Source organism: Quercus robur, chromosome 11 (assembly GCF_932294415.1).
Source record: "Quercus robur chromosome 11, dhQueRobu3.1, whole genome shotgun sequence".
Lineage (NCBI taxonomy): Eukaryota > Viridiplantae > Streptophyta > Magnoliopsida > Fagales > Fagaceae > Quercus > Quercus robur.
This window is the reverse complement of record NC_065544.1, coordinates 31,016,730-31,033,566: the sequence shown is the minus strand read 5'-3', so window position 1 is coordinate 31,033,566 and position 16,837 is coordinate 31,016,730. Positions and strand designations below refer to the sequence as shown.

The 16,837-nt window shown below is 31.1% G+C and overlaps 2 protein-coding genes across 3 annotated transcripts; both read right to left on the bottom strand.

Moving 5' to 3' along the window:
* Nucleotides 1-2,603: 2,603 nt before the first annotated feature.
* LOC126707152 (magnesium transporter MRS2-3-like) lies at nt 2,604-10,827 on the bottom strand. Of its 2 annotated transcripts, none has more exons than XM_050406751.1 (7): nt 10,783-10,827; nt 7,578-8,054; nt 6,168-6,350; nt 5,915-6,043; nt 5,564-5,691; nt 5,256-5,424; nt 2,604-3,041 (listed from the first exon to the last, which is right to left on the bottom strand). In XM_050406751.1, exons 1-7 carry the CDS (start codon nt 10,810-10,812, stop codon nt 2,757-2,759), a joined length of 1,401 nt encoding a protein of 466 aa, XP_050262708.1. In that variant the 5' UTR covers nt 10,813-10,827; the 3' UTR covers nt 2,604-2,756. The 2 variants fall into 2 exon arrangements, with proteins under 2 accessions (XP_050262708.1, XP_050262709.1); XM_050406752.1 differs by having other exon boundaries at nt 2,880-3,036.
* Nucleotides 10,828-10,987: 160 nt separating this feature from the next.
* LOC126707154 (magnesium transporter MRS2-3-like) lies at nt 10,988-15,790 on the bottom strand. The gene is made up of 6 exons (XM_050406755.1): nt 15,232-15,790; nt 13,217-13,450; nt 12,717-12,845; nt 12,375-12,535; nt 12,120-12,267; nt 10,988-11,387 (listed from the first exon to the last, which is right to left on the bottom strand). Exons 1-6 carry the CDS (start codon nt 15,631-15,633, stop codon nt 11,097-11,099), a joined length of 1,365 nt encoding a protein of 454 aa, XP_050262712.1. The 5' UTR covers nt 15,634-15,790; the 3' UTR covers nt 10,988-11,096.
* Between the last annotated feature and the right edge of the window lie 1,047 nt (nt 15,791-16,837).

The following is a 16,837-nucleotide window of genomic DNA, read 5'->3' as shown; positions in this document are numbered from 1 at the left end:
TAATAATTATCATTTATGAGTAATTATATTTTTAACATTATTTTAGGGGATTTGCTAGTAGATTAATGACATGGCAAAATTTGGACTTCTTTATTATAAAAACTAGTTGCTAATCCATGCGATGCACGGGAGTAGCTACTAAATTTGTTTGAAATGAGTTTTAGGAAAAAAAATTGGAGTAGTAAGCAAAAATGCATAAAATTATTAAAAAAAAAAATATTGAAAAAAATAACACAAAGTTTCTATTGGCCGAAAATGTGTATATTGAATGAAAAGGTGTTTATTGACTAAAAAGGTATCTTTTGAATAAAAAAGTGTCTTTTTTTTTTTTTGATAGAAAAAAAAAAAATGTCTACTGTATAACAATGTACCTATTGACCTAAAAGGTGCCTATTAAAAAATGAAAAGTCACAACTGTTCGGTGTTTATAAGCATTTATAAATATTATTAATTTGATTTTATAAGAAAGTATTTACATTCATAAATAGGATTACAATTGTATTAGTGGCTATCAAAAGAAATAATAATAATAAACTGTGAAAGAAAAGAAGAAAAAAAATTCTAATTTTTGCTCCATCCTCGTTGGAAAACCTCTCTGGCTTATTTTGGAGTTTACGGTGGGATAGTCTTCTTCATCCTCAATAAATTACATCACCGCTTTAAGGATGAATCTCTAACAGATTTGCATCTTGGCAAATAGGCAACATGCTGGTGCCAACCACATCACATTCTCATAGATGAGTTTTTGTGAAAGTGAAAGGCAGAATTGGGTTTTAGCAAAGTTCAATTACGTTTTGTTTTTTTTTTTTTTTTTTTTTTAATATTGTGCTGACGTTGAAAATTGTGAGAGCTTTAGAGGCTTCGGTTATATATATATAGATGAAATATTAAAATTAAAAAAACTCTATACGATTAAGTACCCAAGAAACTTTTTTTCTCAAAAAAGAAAAAAAGAAAGAAAGGTACCCTAGAAACTTTAGAGGATCTTGATCCCTCAACTACCACCTCTTGGCATTTCTAACCGACACGTCTAGGGTTCAAATTCCTCCTCCCCATTATAACTATTGAATTATCATCATCCAACTATACCATTACTCAACACAACAATAAAATTATATAGATACATCATATGATTTACCTATAATACAATAATGTATATTTGACATATTTTTATTTATTTATAGAGTTTTAACTTATGACACCTGCTTCTGATAATTATACTCATTATTATCAGACCAAGACATCAATCAGCTTTTGGTGTAGGTAGAGATTGAACCCCAGATTTATTATTCAATCATAAAAAATTTTACTAGTTAACCTAACTGAAACTCACTATTTTTGACAATTTTCAAGTAAAGAAAATTGTTCTATTTGGTAAAACTTTGGGTTATTAGTGCATAATAACCTTAAGACATTGGATGACACAGTTAGGCAATGTATGATGCAAGGAGCTAGTCAAATAGAAAATATGCTACACGTATTTATGGGTTTTGCGACTTTTGCCAATGGTAAAGGACTTGAATATTTTTAATTAGAGTGAGATTTATATCTAATAGTCTCATTAGTTTCATTCTAATTTTTACTTTCGTGCCTATAATCTAATCTAGTGATTCAATTCTAAATTTAAATTTATTGTAATTTATAGTATATATTTTATTGTATTATCACTAATATTTAAATTTTTAACTGTTGTTTCACTATTTTTCCTTTCATTAGAAAGGGAAAAGTACACAACATCTCTGAGGTTTCTTTGAAAACACATTATCCCTCTTGAAGTTTTGAGTGTAATACTTATTATTTATGTGTAAACTATTAATCATCTTTGAAATTAACAAAGAAAGAAAAGAAAAAAGAGTAACTCAAGCGATAACATGTATATTTAGAGTTACATTTTTCACACAAACAATGCCACATGGAGGGTTTTGTGTTACAATTTAAAAACTCACAGAGGGTTTAAGTGTCACATAATTAGCAGTTTACACATAGGACAATATCACATAGGATTGAGCGTTACACTTAAAACCTCAATGTGATTCTATGTATTACGATAAAACCACAAGGGCTTTTGTAGCTACTGCCAAAAAGACTGTTTTAAAAAGTTAAAACCCCAATTTTTAAGGGTAAACATCATTGAAACTCCTAAGGTGTAGCAAAATTAAACTCACTATACCTGATTTTCAAGAAATGATGCTCCACTTCCAAAATGAATAATATATTTAACACTCCGTTTCCTAAATAATTCACAAAAAAAAAAAAAAAAAAAAAAAAAGGAGGGGGGGTTGGGGGAGGGGCACTGAGTGTCATAATTTTGATAATTTGGGGCAATAGTGTCATTTTTAAAAAATTAGGTATAACAACTCTAATTTTGCTATACCTTGACAGTGTCAATGTAATTTACCATTTTTTAGGTGATTGTTTGATTGAGATTTACTATAACATAAGAAAATAGTTGGTAAACATTAAACAACATTGCTGAAAAGAAATAAAAATACGGTGACCTAACTTTTCAAACATTTAGATACTTAAAAGAAATTAAAATAAAAAATTACAAACATCGCGTGACTGGTATATCAATTAGCAATTGGAAGTCTCTCAAATTGTGATTAAGTCATAAACAAACCATGTCCATGATGATAATTAAAATGCAATAAGAGGTATAGAATAATAGCAAACAAACAAAATTGTGTCTATACAAAGTATTTTCAACATAATATATAATAAATGTTTTACAATCAATGGCCCCTTGATCTCCATTATTATATCAATCGCTTATATTTATACCAGCTATAAGCAAAGAGATATAGGACTATGCACCCAATACTGCCACCCCCAGCAGTCCATAACCAATTTTTCTCTCCATTTATTATATCATTGAATAGAGCAATTCTAACGTTTATGCTTAAGAACCCAACTGCAATAATAAAGGCAGTTAGTAGAAGGGTAGCTGTTGTTAACATGACCCCCATTTGCAGTAGTTTATTCTGTTTGTCATCCAACATTATGTTGATGAAGTCCTCTGTGTTATGTACGTACTCCCTTAGCTTTCAAAATACAATCACCAAAAAAGAACTATACATTAACAATGGAAAAATTAATGGTGTTCTTGAAATAATAGAGAATATTAGCGACGTTAAATGGAGTTCAATGCTAAATTTTCAACACATTTTTATGCTTATTAAGGATATATATATATAAAAATTAGAGTGCATTTTTGTGATGCTTGCATGATATTGAACAATTTTAATAAGGTTTAGTTAAAAACCATTACAATCCAAGTTAAAATTTCCATCTTAAATAAGATAAATAAAACTTCAAAGCTCGTAAATAATATAATTTCGTTTCCTTATGTTGGAATCTAAAGCAAAGAAAGAGAGAATAGAGAGAAAGTGGACAAAGGGATTTTGTGGTTCAATTTTGGCTTGCGTTCACTAGAAGAAAGCCTTTTGTTAGGTTCTAAATATTTAGGATTAAATGTTTAGTTTCCAAATATTTGTATGTTGGCAAATTGATAATAAAAACATGTCTAGATTAGGTATTAGACATTGCTCAAGTTTGTTCAAGTCAAGTTTTAAGAACTTTCAAGTTGCAGAAAATAGAAGCAAGCTACTGTGAAGCTCGACTGATCGAACATCATTGCAGAATTTTAAGTCAAGCCCAAGCCTGCGAAAACGTTTAAGGGTTTCAGTCTAACACTACTAGGTATAAAAGAAAAATCCTAACTATATTTTACAAGCTCTTGGAAGTTTTGTGAGTTACTACTGTGAGATTTGTGATGTTTATGTACCTTCTAACTCAACAAGCACTTACCAAAACAAGATATCTACAATCAAGAACTAGTGAAAACAAGTTACTGCATAAAGATTTACTAATGGTGATTTGAAACCTTTGAGTGGGAAGTCAAAGTCACAAGCGCGGGAGTTTGTGTTCAGTAAATCCAAGATAGAAGAGTTTGTGGAGTCGGAGCTACATGTGATTGGGGTAGTAAGTTCTACAAGAGGTAACTTCAGATTTAGGGTTTAAATCCATTGTAATTTTCATTCTATCATAGTGAATTTGTTTACTTTAAGGATAGTTAGGTTAAATCCTCCTCAAGTTTTTTTTTCCTTAAAACGGTTAGTTTTATTGGTTTTCCTAGGTTATCATATTATAGTCTTCTATAATTTTCCGCACTAAGTAATATATTTGCATGTGTTTAATTTAGATTTCATAATTAATCTAAGTAATTATTTGACTAATTTATTAGATTAAACTAATATGGTTTAAGGGTTCTAAACATAAACAAACACCTTTGATAGCTATATCTTCTCACCATACTTAACTGTTTTATTACAATTATCCTATAATGTTACAATGAACGAGCAATGGAGGAATATTGAAAAACGACTATAAACGAGAGCCTAAGAATGGCTACATCATGGACTAAGGAGGGAATGTTGTGGCTGAAGGATGGTACGTACACTAATGACTTGAGGAATATCGACAAAGGAAGACACCGTGATGAAACACTTGAACGAGTAACGGCTGGTCAACGGTCAATATCTAACTAGTCAATGGTCTTGTTTGGTCAAAGTCAAACTATTCAAGAAGAATGTTTAGTGTGCAGGAGTGTTCAACTTTAAACGCATGCTTGTGGAGGAAGTTTTATTAAGAATTTGTTTAACATCTGCTTATTTTATTGAAATTGAAATTTTTTTGCTGAAAGTATTGTAGATAAAAGCAAAAGTTAATTGAAATAATATAGTAAGACTTATGAATAGTATCAAAAAGTATAATGAAATCCATAAATAGTAACAAAAATAAGTTGAATAGTAAAATAAGTTGAGGTTTTTTTTTTTATTTTTTTATTTTTTAATTTGAAGCCAAACACACACTTAGTAGTTTGAATGAAAATGGTCAGACTATGACAATTGAACCACAAGCATCAAAGACTTCTTTAGATATTGGGTATTTATCATGTTCTATTAAAGTTTTAAAATGATACTAGGTGTTGAGATTTGCATGCTCAAATAAGTGGGAATAAACTACAAAGCTATGGATGCAAAAAGCTTTATACTTTAGTATAACAAGTAATTGGTGAGAGGAATTTCACCTTAATAATATGTTGTTAAAATTAATCTGATAAACTGCATAGGCTTTAACTAGGGGGACTATTATAAGTACTTCAAGTTCTTCATATAAGAATTTATTTATTTATTTATTTTTTTAAATTATGTTCATATCTACAATAAGTGGTAAGGTAAAACAAGACTACGTACCGTTGATAGTTTGTTTAGTGTACCATCAATTTGCACAAAATATGGCTCTAAGAGCATTTCAAGCTCCTTTACATCAAGGTTCTTATTCATGTAACTTTGAGTACTGCTAGCATGGTTCCCATGGGGGTTCTCAAGGTTTTGGCCTTCATCATCAGATAAAATAGAAAACCTACAAGTTTCCAAAGAGATTTTAGTTGGCATCCTGATAAAATAAATGAAAATTTTAAATGTCACATATATATGGTAGTTTAAAACAACTAAAAAATTGGAATTCATATGATAAATATGGCAGTGGTGCTATCACATGCCTATCATCGAAATTTGATTCCATATCATCTCCCTCATTCATATTGGAACCATAAACCAACTTTTCGGTAAGATACATTTGAGCCATATCTTCATCATCATCTAGCAAGTGTTCTAACTCATCCTTTACCTGCAGATGAGTATGACCACAATTAAAAGTATAAAAAAAAAAAATAATAAAAAAAAAAAAAAAATGAATACATTATTATAGTATAATTCTTTAGTGTAATCTAATGTATAAATCAACAATGGTGAAGTCCTATCATCACAGTGAATTAAACCATATTGTAAGGAAAAAATATGTTTTTTTTTTTTTTTTTTTTTTGGGGTTCAGAACCTTTAATCCTCTCAACCTTTTGAACACGTCCAGACATTTCAATCAAGCGGCTTTTAATTTGGCGGACACGTTCCAAATTGAGAGTACTTAACACTGAGGTCAACTTATCTAAGGTTGGATAAGCCTCTTGCTCCAAAGTGATTGTCTGAATTGGAAAAATATAACAATAAAGAATAAAGGAAATCAGTAAAACAACATATGTAAATTCAAGTTCATAAAAGACTAAGAAAAGACTACATATCAAACTGGAAAAAAGAAGTAAAATTTACTTCGCTCTCTAAGCAGTTGCAAACAGTCTCAAGGCATGCCTCCAATGCAACAAACTCAAATGGAAGAACCTTTGATCCATCTTGATTCTTTACATCAGTTTTTCCCTCCACCTTAGGAGACTCGTCTTGATCTTCAAACTTCGAAAATTCTTTGGAGAAATTCAAACCATCAACATCGCCCTTCTATAATAGTAACACAATAAGATACAAAAATCTCTCATCTTAGGACCAAATTCTCTTATTTAAAATAAATACAATAAGAAATAAACAAAAAAAAGGAAGAAAATTAATGTCTTCTATTCCAATTGCTTAAAGGTTTATTAGCATGGTAAGTAATTTGGATAATAATTTGAACTTAGGCTTTTATAAGAAGACTGCCCAAGAAAAAAAAATGCAACCACTACTCTAAACATTACATTACAAATTAAAATCAGAATCAAATTAAGGGTAATAATCTTGCCCCAAGATTAACCTTAAAAATTGAAAAGGAAAATATATATATATATATATATATTATAGGCCAAAAATTAAAAAAAAAAAATGGAATCATTCTAACCATATGGTTGAATTGAAAGAAAAAAAAAAAAAATTTATACATGTGAACTCATGTGTACAAATTTTAACCTTCAAGGCTCTTACCTTAAATAGTATAGTCATAATAATTTTATAAGGACATAGTTTAGATACAAAATTTATTGTAACCTTGATTACAATTTTATTCAATAAAATAAATATTACTACATATTTTAAAAATTTAACTGTTAAATTGCATGTTTTTTACGCTCTTAATACACATGTTAAAATTTGTATCAATCGGATATTAGTTACTATATGATCTAGAGGCTTATATTTTATGTATAATTTTAAATTACAAAAAACTTACAATTTAAACAATTTAATGATGACATAGCTATTAATTTTTAATTTTCTAGAAATTTTACAAGCATGGAGGATATAAGAAGAAGATGTAATCCAATGGTGGATTTGTTAAAATTCACTTCTAATAAGAAGATATTTAATAAGATTGTAGCATAAAGTTACAACCAATTTTGTAGTTAAAGTTTATCCATTTTATAATATCAAGAATACAAAATTTTGATGTTGTTGATCTCACCATGGCAAGATCCCTTGGATCAACTCTTGGGGAGTAACCCATAGATACAAGATTCTACCTGCTAGAACTTTGTATTAAGTAATCCAAAAGAACTCCTAGTGGGAATTGAGCCTAGGATGTCTAGGTAAGTATCTTGAATACAAATTGGCCATTATAAATGGAATTTTTTAATTTTTTTAAAAAAATCATGAATGGATTTAAAGTGACATGTATCATTCTTTCTCATTTACCATCAAATATATTATAAAATATTAAAAAAAAAAAAAAAAACCTAAAAATTAAATCTCAGTTGAAACCTGAGCTATGGTAGCATGGTGAAAACGTTGAATCCGGTTTTGGAGCTCCTCAATGAATGGCATCACAGTTGGGTCCCTAGAATTCAATAAGAGAACCTCGAGTCCTGTAATTATTGCCTTTATATGCTCCAAATTGATCACAATGGCTGTTTCACGGCCCATAATGGTTGATGGGTATGAGAGAAGTGGGTCGAGGACTCGAAGGTCTCGGGCCAGAAGGCCCGTTCGCCGCATGATCGCATACTTCCCGGCCTCAACAACTTGGGCCTCGCCCTTTTTGTTCATCAGCATCCAGGCCTGAATTCCTGTACTCTTCCTACGAGGCCCAGTTGGTAGTGGCCGGACTTGATTTGGTCTGAAATCATTAGTTTGGCCGATGTGGGACTTGGATTTATGAGGAGAAGGATAATAATCACCACCAGAGATCATCTCTCTGTATTCCTTTGCATCACTCTGTACCTCTTCAATGGCTATAATCTAAGTAATATCCAAACCAATGCTACTATTTTAATAACTTTTATAGATAGTGCAATACGAGGAAATGAAGTCCCAGGTTGAAACTGAACAAGATGGCACCTATTCTGGTTGCTATCTGAGGTGCACATATATATTATGCTTTTGTATAGGCAATCTTGTTGGCAACTTGGCATAGGTAATATCTGATTTTGAGCTTTTAGGACTATATTAATTAGTATAGAGAAAAACCTTGAAGTTTTTTTTTTTTTTTTTTTTTTTTTTTTTTTTTTTTTTTTTTCGATAGATGTAAATGTTGTGTCAGCCATTGTCATTAATCGATCAGTGATTTGTTGCTTTATTGTATTGTATTTTACATGTGCACTGATGCAGATGTCAACTTAATATTGACAAGGATTTGGTTCATATCATCGTATTCAATGACTTGGTGGTTTGTTCTCTGTCTTATATTATTATTATATTTTATAATTTAAAGTTAGAGATTTTTTTTTAAAAAAATTTATTTATTTATTTATTTATTTTTTTAAGGAAAAAGGTTAGAGAGAGATGAATTGAACACTTGACACCTTGGTTAAAAATACTAAAAAATGTCAACCAATTGAGTTACAATATTCTTGATCTATCTTTATATATTGTTATTAGCTTCTTCACACAAGTTACATAATTGTTTAGTCCTCGTTTGGGAGAAGGGAATGGAATGAAATGGAAATGAATGAAAAGAATAATTTCAGAATATTATTTCATTCCCTTGTTTAAGAGTTTTAATAGAATGGACTTTCTATTCCCTCCATTAAAACTCCCAAACAAGAGAAGGAAAGAATATTCTAGAATTATTCTTTTCATTCCATTCCATTCCCTTCTTCTAAGGGAGGCCAGAATATGTTTATTAAAAACACTAAAAAACTCTTGATGAATGATCATAAATTTTCAAGTGATACTAATATGTTATATCCACAATGAAAAATATTTTCAAGTGGTACCATTAACATATGAATATGTCATCATCCCTGTCCACCAAAAACGTACTAAGGACATAATATTATTGTTTGTATTAGTAAATTAAGGCTAATGAGATATTGTGTTATTGTATTTGCATGATCTATGTTGAGGTCATTCCAAAGTGAAATTTCCATATGCGTCCTCCTCATGTGAGACTCACATGTGAGTCCCACGTAAGACTGGCGCAGGAGATACCTTCTCTCAGTGGCGGTTCTAGAAAATTTTTTTAGGATGGTCACTAAGAAACTTAAATTATACAAAATTTAATAAATAGACAATTTGAATATATCAATGTCACAAAAAAAATGCAAATACATGAAATATTATAATTTTTTTGTACTAACAAAGAAAATAAGAAGAAAAAAAAAACTAATAAAAGATAAAGTGTAAATTGAAAATGCTGATATGAGAATAACAAAGTGATTACAACAATTTCATAACAAATCTTATACAATAAGTTGTTAGCCTGCTATTGGTGGGTAAAACATGTCAATATTGAACCCAAATTAAAATTAATAATAGCTTACCACATAAGATTTATTGTGAAATTATTGTGAAAATGTTGTGGATGTAGCATTACTCTTATATTTATTGAACTCTAATTCTTATGAGTCTCAAGTAAAAGTGTTCAAATTTTTTATTAGAGTAGTCAAAATAAGTTAATTTAGTAAATAATATTTTTTTTAAAAGTATATATATATACAATTTTTTCAAGTCAAGGTGGTCACATAATATATTAATATAAAATAATTATTTATATAATTTTTTTTTTTTTGACAAGTGAGGGTGGTCCTAGTACCTGTATGTGAGGACCACCCTCACATACAGGTAGAGGCGTAGAGTCGCCAGTGCCTTCTCCATTCCAAACCACACATTATGATTTATCATTTGCTAACTACTACCATCCACTATGTTGTCTTTAGCATTATAATTATGTAGTTGTAGGCTTGTAGCATGCTTCTATCCTGTGTCCTGTTAACCTATATATATATATAGTTTTATTTCAAGAGGAAACATCAATATGGAGTACATTTGAAATATCTGATGGTATAGTTTCAACCCAAACATGTAATCTCTAATGATAGATAGAACAAAATTACTACCAGAACTTTTGAGTGGAGTTTGTGTTAAAATCTCAGCTCTTCTCCTCTATTTGTGTATGTATTTTGTTTCTACAAAAAAAAAAAAAAAAAAAAAAAAAAAAAAAAAAAGAAAAAGAAAAAAAGAAAAAAAAGATGATAATTAGGTAGTAAATAAAGTTGGCAGGTGCACAAAATGTTTTTCCACATGGATGCAAATGGTTAAATAATTTAAAATGGATGTAAGAATTCGTGGCAAATTAAATGGTGTAAGTTCTAGACATGACATATGCACCACATAAGGGTATGCTTTAACTTCACTCATATAATATACTAGTTGCTAACTTGTGTAGCTTATATATATATATATATATATATATATATATTATTTTTTTTTTTTAATATTTCCCATGAGTGGCCTTTGCCAAACATATCCAAAAATATAATAAAATGAATAGATGATGTGATAGTTCCGCCAGGAAGCATGGAGATGATTTTATTTTATTTTTTTCATGGGAAATGGAGATGATTTTTGATTAACTGATAAACCACAAATTTGCATGATAAGGGAGGTTGAGGGCGTTAGTATTTCATTAACATATGATCCATCAAATATGCCACAGATTTAGATTGGATTGAGATTTGCAACGAACCTGAGAAAATAGTCTGTTAACTTCGAACATCACTGCTCAGGAGAATAAAGCATTTGATTTGATCACATAATTGTCTAAACATTCTCACTTTAGCCTGAAAATAAAATTTAAAATCAAATACCTGCAAACACTGCGTGAATGTTATTAACCAGTAAACTGAAAGTATTTGAAATTGTAACAGATTAACAAAGCATGTCCATGATAATAACCAAAACATAATAAGAGGTATACATTACATATAAAAGTTTTATGGGTCCATACAACTCCCAACTTTATGACACAACAAAAGTTTCGAATTAATGGTCTCTCTCCCTTCATCTTTCTAGCAATCGCTTTTGTTTATACCAGGCAATAGCAAAGATATACAAGACTATGCAAGAAAACGTGCCGCCTCCACAAGTCCATAGAAATCTTGTATTCCCAGGTGGTACGTCATTGAATAGATTGAATCTGATGTTCATACCTAAAATTCCAGCCACAACAATAAAGGAATTCACCACAACGGTTGCTGTTGATAATAGAACCCCCATTTGCAGGAGATGGTTCTGTTTGTCATCAAGCATTATGTTGAGGTAGTCCTCTGTGTCGTCTACATACTCCCTCAGCTTTCAAGAGACCAACCATCAGAAAAGACTGATATACTTATTACTAAGTACTAACAATGGAAAAGTCAATAAATAGGATGCTTGAAACAAAAGGAAACCATAACACAGATTGAAAATTAAAGTTCCAACACATTTATAAGTTAAACTTATTAAGTATTTAAGAAAATAAATATATGAAAATTTAAGTGGAATCTGTGCAATGCATACATTACATTGAATAACTTTTTAATGAATATAGAAGGTTGTGTTGAAACCAAATTATTTTCAAAGTTAAATGTTCCATCTTCTATCAAATAACAGAAATTTTAAAGCTCATAAACCACATGAGTAGTTCATTCTTTGTAAAAGCTCAAGTGAGACGAGCAAAAAACAACATATTAAAAGGAAGCGACCCACTAAATATAAGGATCACATGATTTAGTAACTTCTCTTCCTTGTCTAGGAGGCAGTATATATATATTGATACTTTTAGGATGAAAGTCAAGAATCTGTATGGGTGAATTTCTGCGAATTTCTGCACTATCAATGCATTCTAGTCCTGAAATTTCTGCTGGGCAGTTTGAATGCTAATGGTCAACCATAAAAATTAAACCACAAGCATTAGAATCTTTTTTTTTTTTTTTTTTTGAGTGGGATGGTGGAAATATATCAGCATTACTAAGTATGAAAAAAAGAGAGCCTAAAGAAAATGAAAGCCAAAAAGAAAATTTAGCTGTAAAATGGGGTTCATACCGTGGATACTGTGTTTAATGTACCATCAATTTGCACGAAGTACGGCTCCAAGAGCATTTCAAGCTCCTTAACATCAAAGTTCTTGACCATAGCACTGTGAGTATCGTTAGCAGACTCACTAACTTCAGATGAGATTTCAGCTGCCACCCTGGTAATACACAATGAGAATTCTAAGTGTCATAGAAGACAGCTAGTAATACCAAACAGCTAAAAATCAGTGTTCATATCATAAAAGTGAGTAATATTATCACATGCCTATCATCAATGGCTGATTGAAATTCTTCATCATCCGTGTCATCGCTCTCATTTATAGAGGAAGTAGAAGAATTTTCTAGGCTTTGTTGAAACTTTTCAGTTAGATACATCTCAGCCATATCTCCATCATCATTTAGTAAGTGTTCTAATTCATCCCTTACCTGATGATGAGAATAACTACAATCAATAGAAATTTACAAATGAAGAACACGACATTGTGGTTCAATTGTTTGGGGTGATTTGAAGTTTAAACCGACAACCACAATGTATCATGGTCACAATCAATGACATGATATAAAAATAGAACATCTGTATTGGTTCATAATCTGAAAATAAAGTAACCTTTTGAACACGTCCAGTTATTGCAACCAAGCGGCTTTTGATTTGACGAACACGTTCCAAGTTGAGCGTACTAATACTTGAAGTCAGTTTATCTAAGGCTGGATGAGCCTCTTTCTCCAATGTCCTGGCCTGGTTTGGAGACAAATAACAAAAGGATAAATGAACAGTAAATAAAATTATGAAGAAAAAGAAAGTGAGATTAACAGTTTAAAACTTTCTTTTTTTTTTTTTTTGAGAAAAAAAACAAATAGTTAAGTGTCTTCATATTGTTGATTTATTGTGTGCTAGTAGCTGCAACATGGACATAAATGTTAATAATTTTATTGTAAGGCAAAGAAATTTATTAGTCAGAAGATAAATGTAATTAGAGCATACCACAAGAATATAAATTGTGATCCCTTGTAAAATAAATTAAATAACATTTATAACAGAAGGCCCGTAATAATTAAAAAAAAAAAAAAAAAAAAAAAAACTATAGAACCGGAGGAAAGGACATTTACTTCACTATCTAAGCGACTACAAGTAGCCTCAAGGCATGCTTCCAATGCAACAAACTCAAATGGAAGAACCTCTGATCCATCTTTACTCTCAACTTCATCCTCCATCTTAATTGACTCATCTTGATCCATGAACTTTGAAAATCTTTTGGAGAACCTTTGAGAACTACCAATCCTTGATTTCAAATCTTCCAATTCATGTACATTATTCTTGTTAGAAACTTCATCATCGGCCTCCTATAAAAGCAACAAAATAACAAACAGAAAACACATAAATAATTAACAAATTAATCCTTCCCCTTTCTTGAAAAAAGTATCTTATGTATTAGTTATATGCAGCATCTCTCTCACATTATGTTGGTCCCACTTAGGTACTCATATAATGTGATAAAGATGTTTCATATAGCTGATACATAAGATACTGAGTCTTTTCCTTAGGGCTAAACTCACTCATAAAAAGGAAGAAAATAATAAATCAGCAAAAGAAAAGGAAATTAAGGTCTACTCTTCAAGTTTCTTAAACATTTATTAGCTCAGTAATCAAGTTGAATAATAATTTGAAAATTGAAGGCCTTCCAAAGGCAAGAGGATCATCACCATAGAACACTAATCTTGAAACAACTACGCTGGCCATTGCATTACTAATTATAAGCAGAATGAAACATGTAGAAATCCCAATTCCAAGACCAACCTCAGGATTTTGGGGAAAAAAATCCCAGCAGAGAATTTTTATAAAAAATAATTAAATTAATATTTTATATGATTGCGGTTGAATGGCAAACAGAGGTTAATACTTGACACAGCTGCATTCACATGGTTGAAAGGAAAGTTCTCCAGTAACACATTTCGAATCAAAATGAGTTCACCCTTAAGAGTGAAGAGTTCAATTCTGCAGCATTAACCATTTAAAAAAAAAAAAAAATCATAACTTCACTCTCCATCATACATTTACTAGAGAAAACAATTACTACTGGTCTACTACTATTCAAATTATAACTTTATTGAGGCTCAAACCTTTTTTTACACCCTTTGTTGTTGCCAAAGTTTGTGGGCTTTTGTATTAGTATATAAACTTAATAGTCACTGTCTTATACAATCATCAGGGATGCCTGCAAACACACACACACAGACTTCAAAGGCTACACATTACCACATCCAGCCAGCTTTTGTTGTTTGTGTAGTAACCTTGTAAATTAGAACTTCACGAAAAATAACTAAAATGAGACAACAAATTTTATAAATTTTTTTTCATACTTGCTGAGGTTCCAGATAGTAATTGACATATAATAAATTACATGAAAATATCAATCATCTGTAAGCATATATTTTTTTTATGAACCCAATCCATAAAAAAAAAAAATAATAATAATAATAATAGTATGTGTTGCAAATTTATATCATTTTGATAGCTTTGTCAACGGAGTAGGAATCTGAAAAGGACCACCGACTTCATCTATTCTAAATTTCACATACATGACGTGCACAACTGCCGAACATCACAATATATTTTACATATAAATAACACAACAAAAACATTTCAAATAATGTTAAAATTTTTTTTTTTGGGTAGTTAGAAATTCTATTTATTAGTATTACTAATTACTAATATGTTATCCTACCTTCTCCCCGAAACCCAAACACTCCGTGCGTAGAGAGATGCCAACTGGCCTATAGGTGCGGTGGTAATGTTAAACTTTTACCTAACATTATCATAAGTAACTAGATGATATGTGACAAAATTAATTATATATAAAAAAAAAAGTTACATTTTTATGTGATACAAATTGACTTGGGTCCAATGCCTCCGGCACACTGGACTCGATGGCATCAGGTCTAGTGCACTAAAGCGAGCAATAGGGGTTTTCATCTTGTGTGCCGGACATATGGAGGCCCCCCTGGTCGCTTTATACGCCCAAAACATAAGAAAATTTTCCAAACACTTAAGACCCTATCTTTTCCCAATGTGATATTGCATGGGTTTTGTTTCAAACATTGCTTCTAACGAGTAAAGTTCAAACCTGGGTATGACAGGAATGGTAATGAAAGTGAAGCCGTTTCTGAAGCTCTTCAATAAAGGGTGTGACAGATGGGTCCCTTGAGTTCAGCAAAAGAACCTCGTTGTGCGTAACAATGGCTTTAATATTCTCAAGATTGATCACTATGGCCCTCTCACGCCCCAAAATGCTTGATGCGTATGACAGGACTGGGTCCAGGCTCCGAAGGTCCCTGCCTGGCAAGCCCGTGCGGCTCATGATCTCAGACTTTCCGGCCTCTAACACCTGGGCCTGGCCTGTTGTGTTCAGCACCAACCAGGCTCGAACTGTTCCCTTCTTTTTAGGCCCGCTCGCTGTGGCTCGGACCAGATGTGGACTTTGGGTCAGAGCTAACTCAGACTTGTGAGCAGGAATAGAGCCACCCATGATCAAAATCTTCTTAACCAGTATTTCTCTGCTCCTCCTCTAAGACTAGTAGTGGTAAGTGGTAAGTGGGTTTATTTATTGATTATTGATTAGTTAGAGCCTGGAGGAGAGTCAAGAGTGAGTCCTACTCCTAGGTTGCAACTGAACAGGTTGGTACCGTGTCTGGTTCAGGCTGCTACCGTAGTTACTTGAAAATATATACTCCTAATATTAATATGATTGAAAATTTGAAATGTCAACTTGGGGAAAGTTTGATTGTACTGGAATTTTTAATCTTTTAAAATTAGTATAGAAGAAGACCTTTAGCATTAAAACCATTATTACATTCATTGTGGTTTTCTTATTTGCGTTGCGTGCGCATCGGTGATTTGTTGCTTCATTCTATCCAACGTGTGCAGTTAACAAGACTAGCTAGTTCTTAAACGCATCCGGTTGGAGTTTAGCCAAAAACTTTTCTGACAGATTAGGATATATCTAAATTAAAATTAGAGAAGGGAAATAAGAAGCAGTTATTCAGTGTTGGTGCATCTTTTAAGACTAATTAATAAATGAGTTGTGAAATTCTTATTGTTATTTTCATCTATGGCTTATAGTTGGTTAGTAAATCAATTGTGATTTTCTCTCTGTGTAATGGGCATAATTTTTTTTTTTTTTTTTTTTTTTTTTTTTTTTTATGAAGATAATGGGCATAATAGTTGTGTATAAATGGATCAAACTTTCCATTAACTATCTATGAACCTATAAATAGATCCATTTGGCCAAGATCCTTCTAACTCAATTATCAGATTAAGATCTTCTCTAAAGTTTTTAGGGTACTTTTCATTAATCCACTAGCAAGTTCCCTAAAATGATGTTTAAAAAATAACAACTCATAAATGATAATATTACCATATCTCTTTTACCTAAACAAGGTCTCTGTAAAAAACACAAGAAGTCATTTAAGTGTATTTGGTTGGGGTGAAAACCTAAATATAAAGAGTCCGTTTGGTTGAGATGATGGAAAAGTGGGACGATTAAATAACTGAGAGGATAGAAAATATTTAATTTTTCACTCATTTGTGTTTGGTTGGGAGGATAGAAAAATCTTTTGTTTGGTTGAAAAAGAAAATGAGAAGATAAATAATGTAGTTTGTATAAATTTACTTTCATGCCCTTTCAAAATAAATAAAGGTTTATTATAATATATTTTTGAAAAATGTTTATC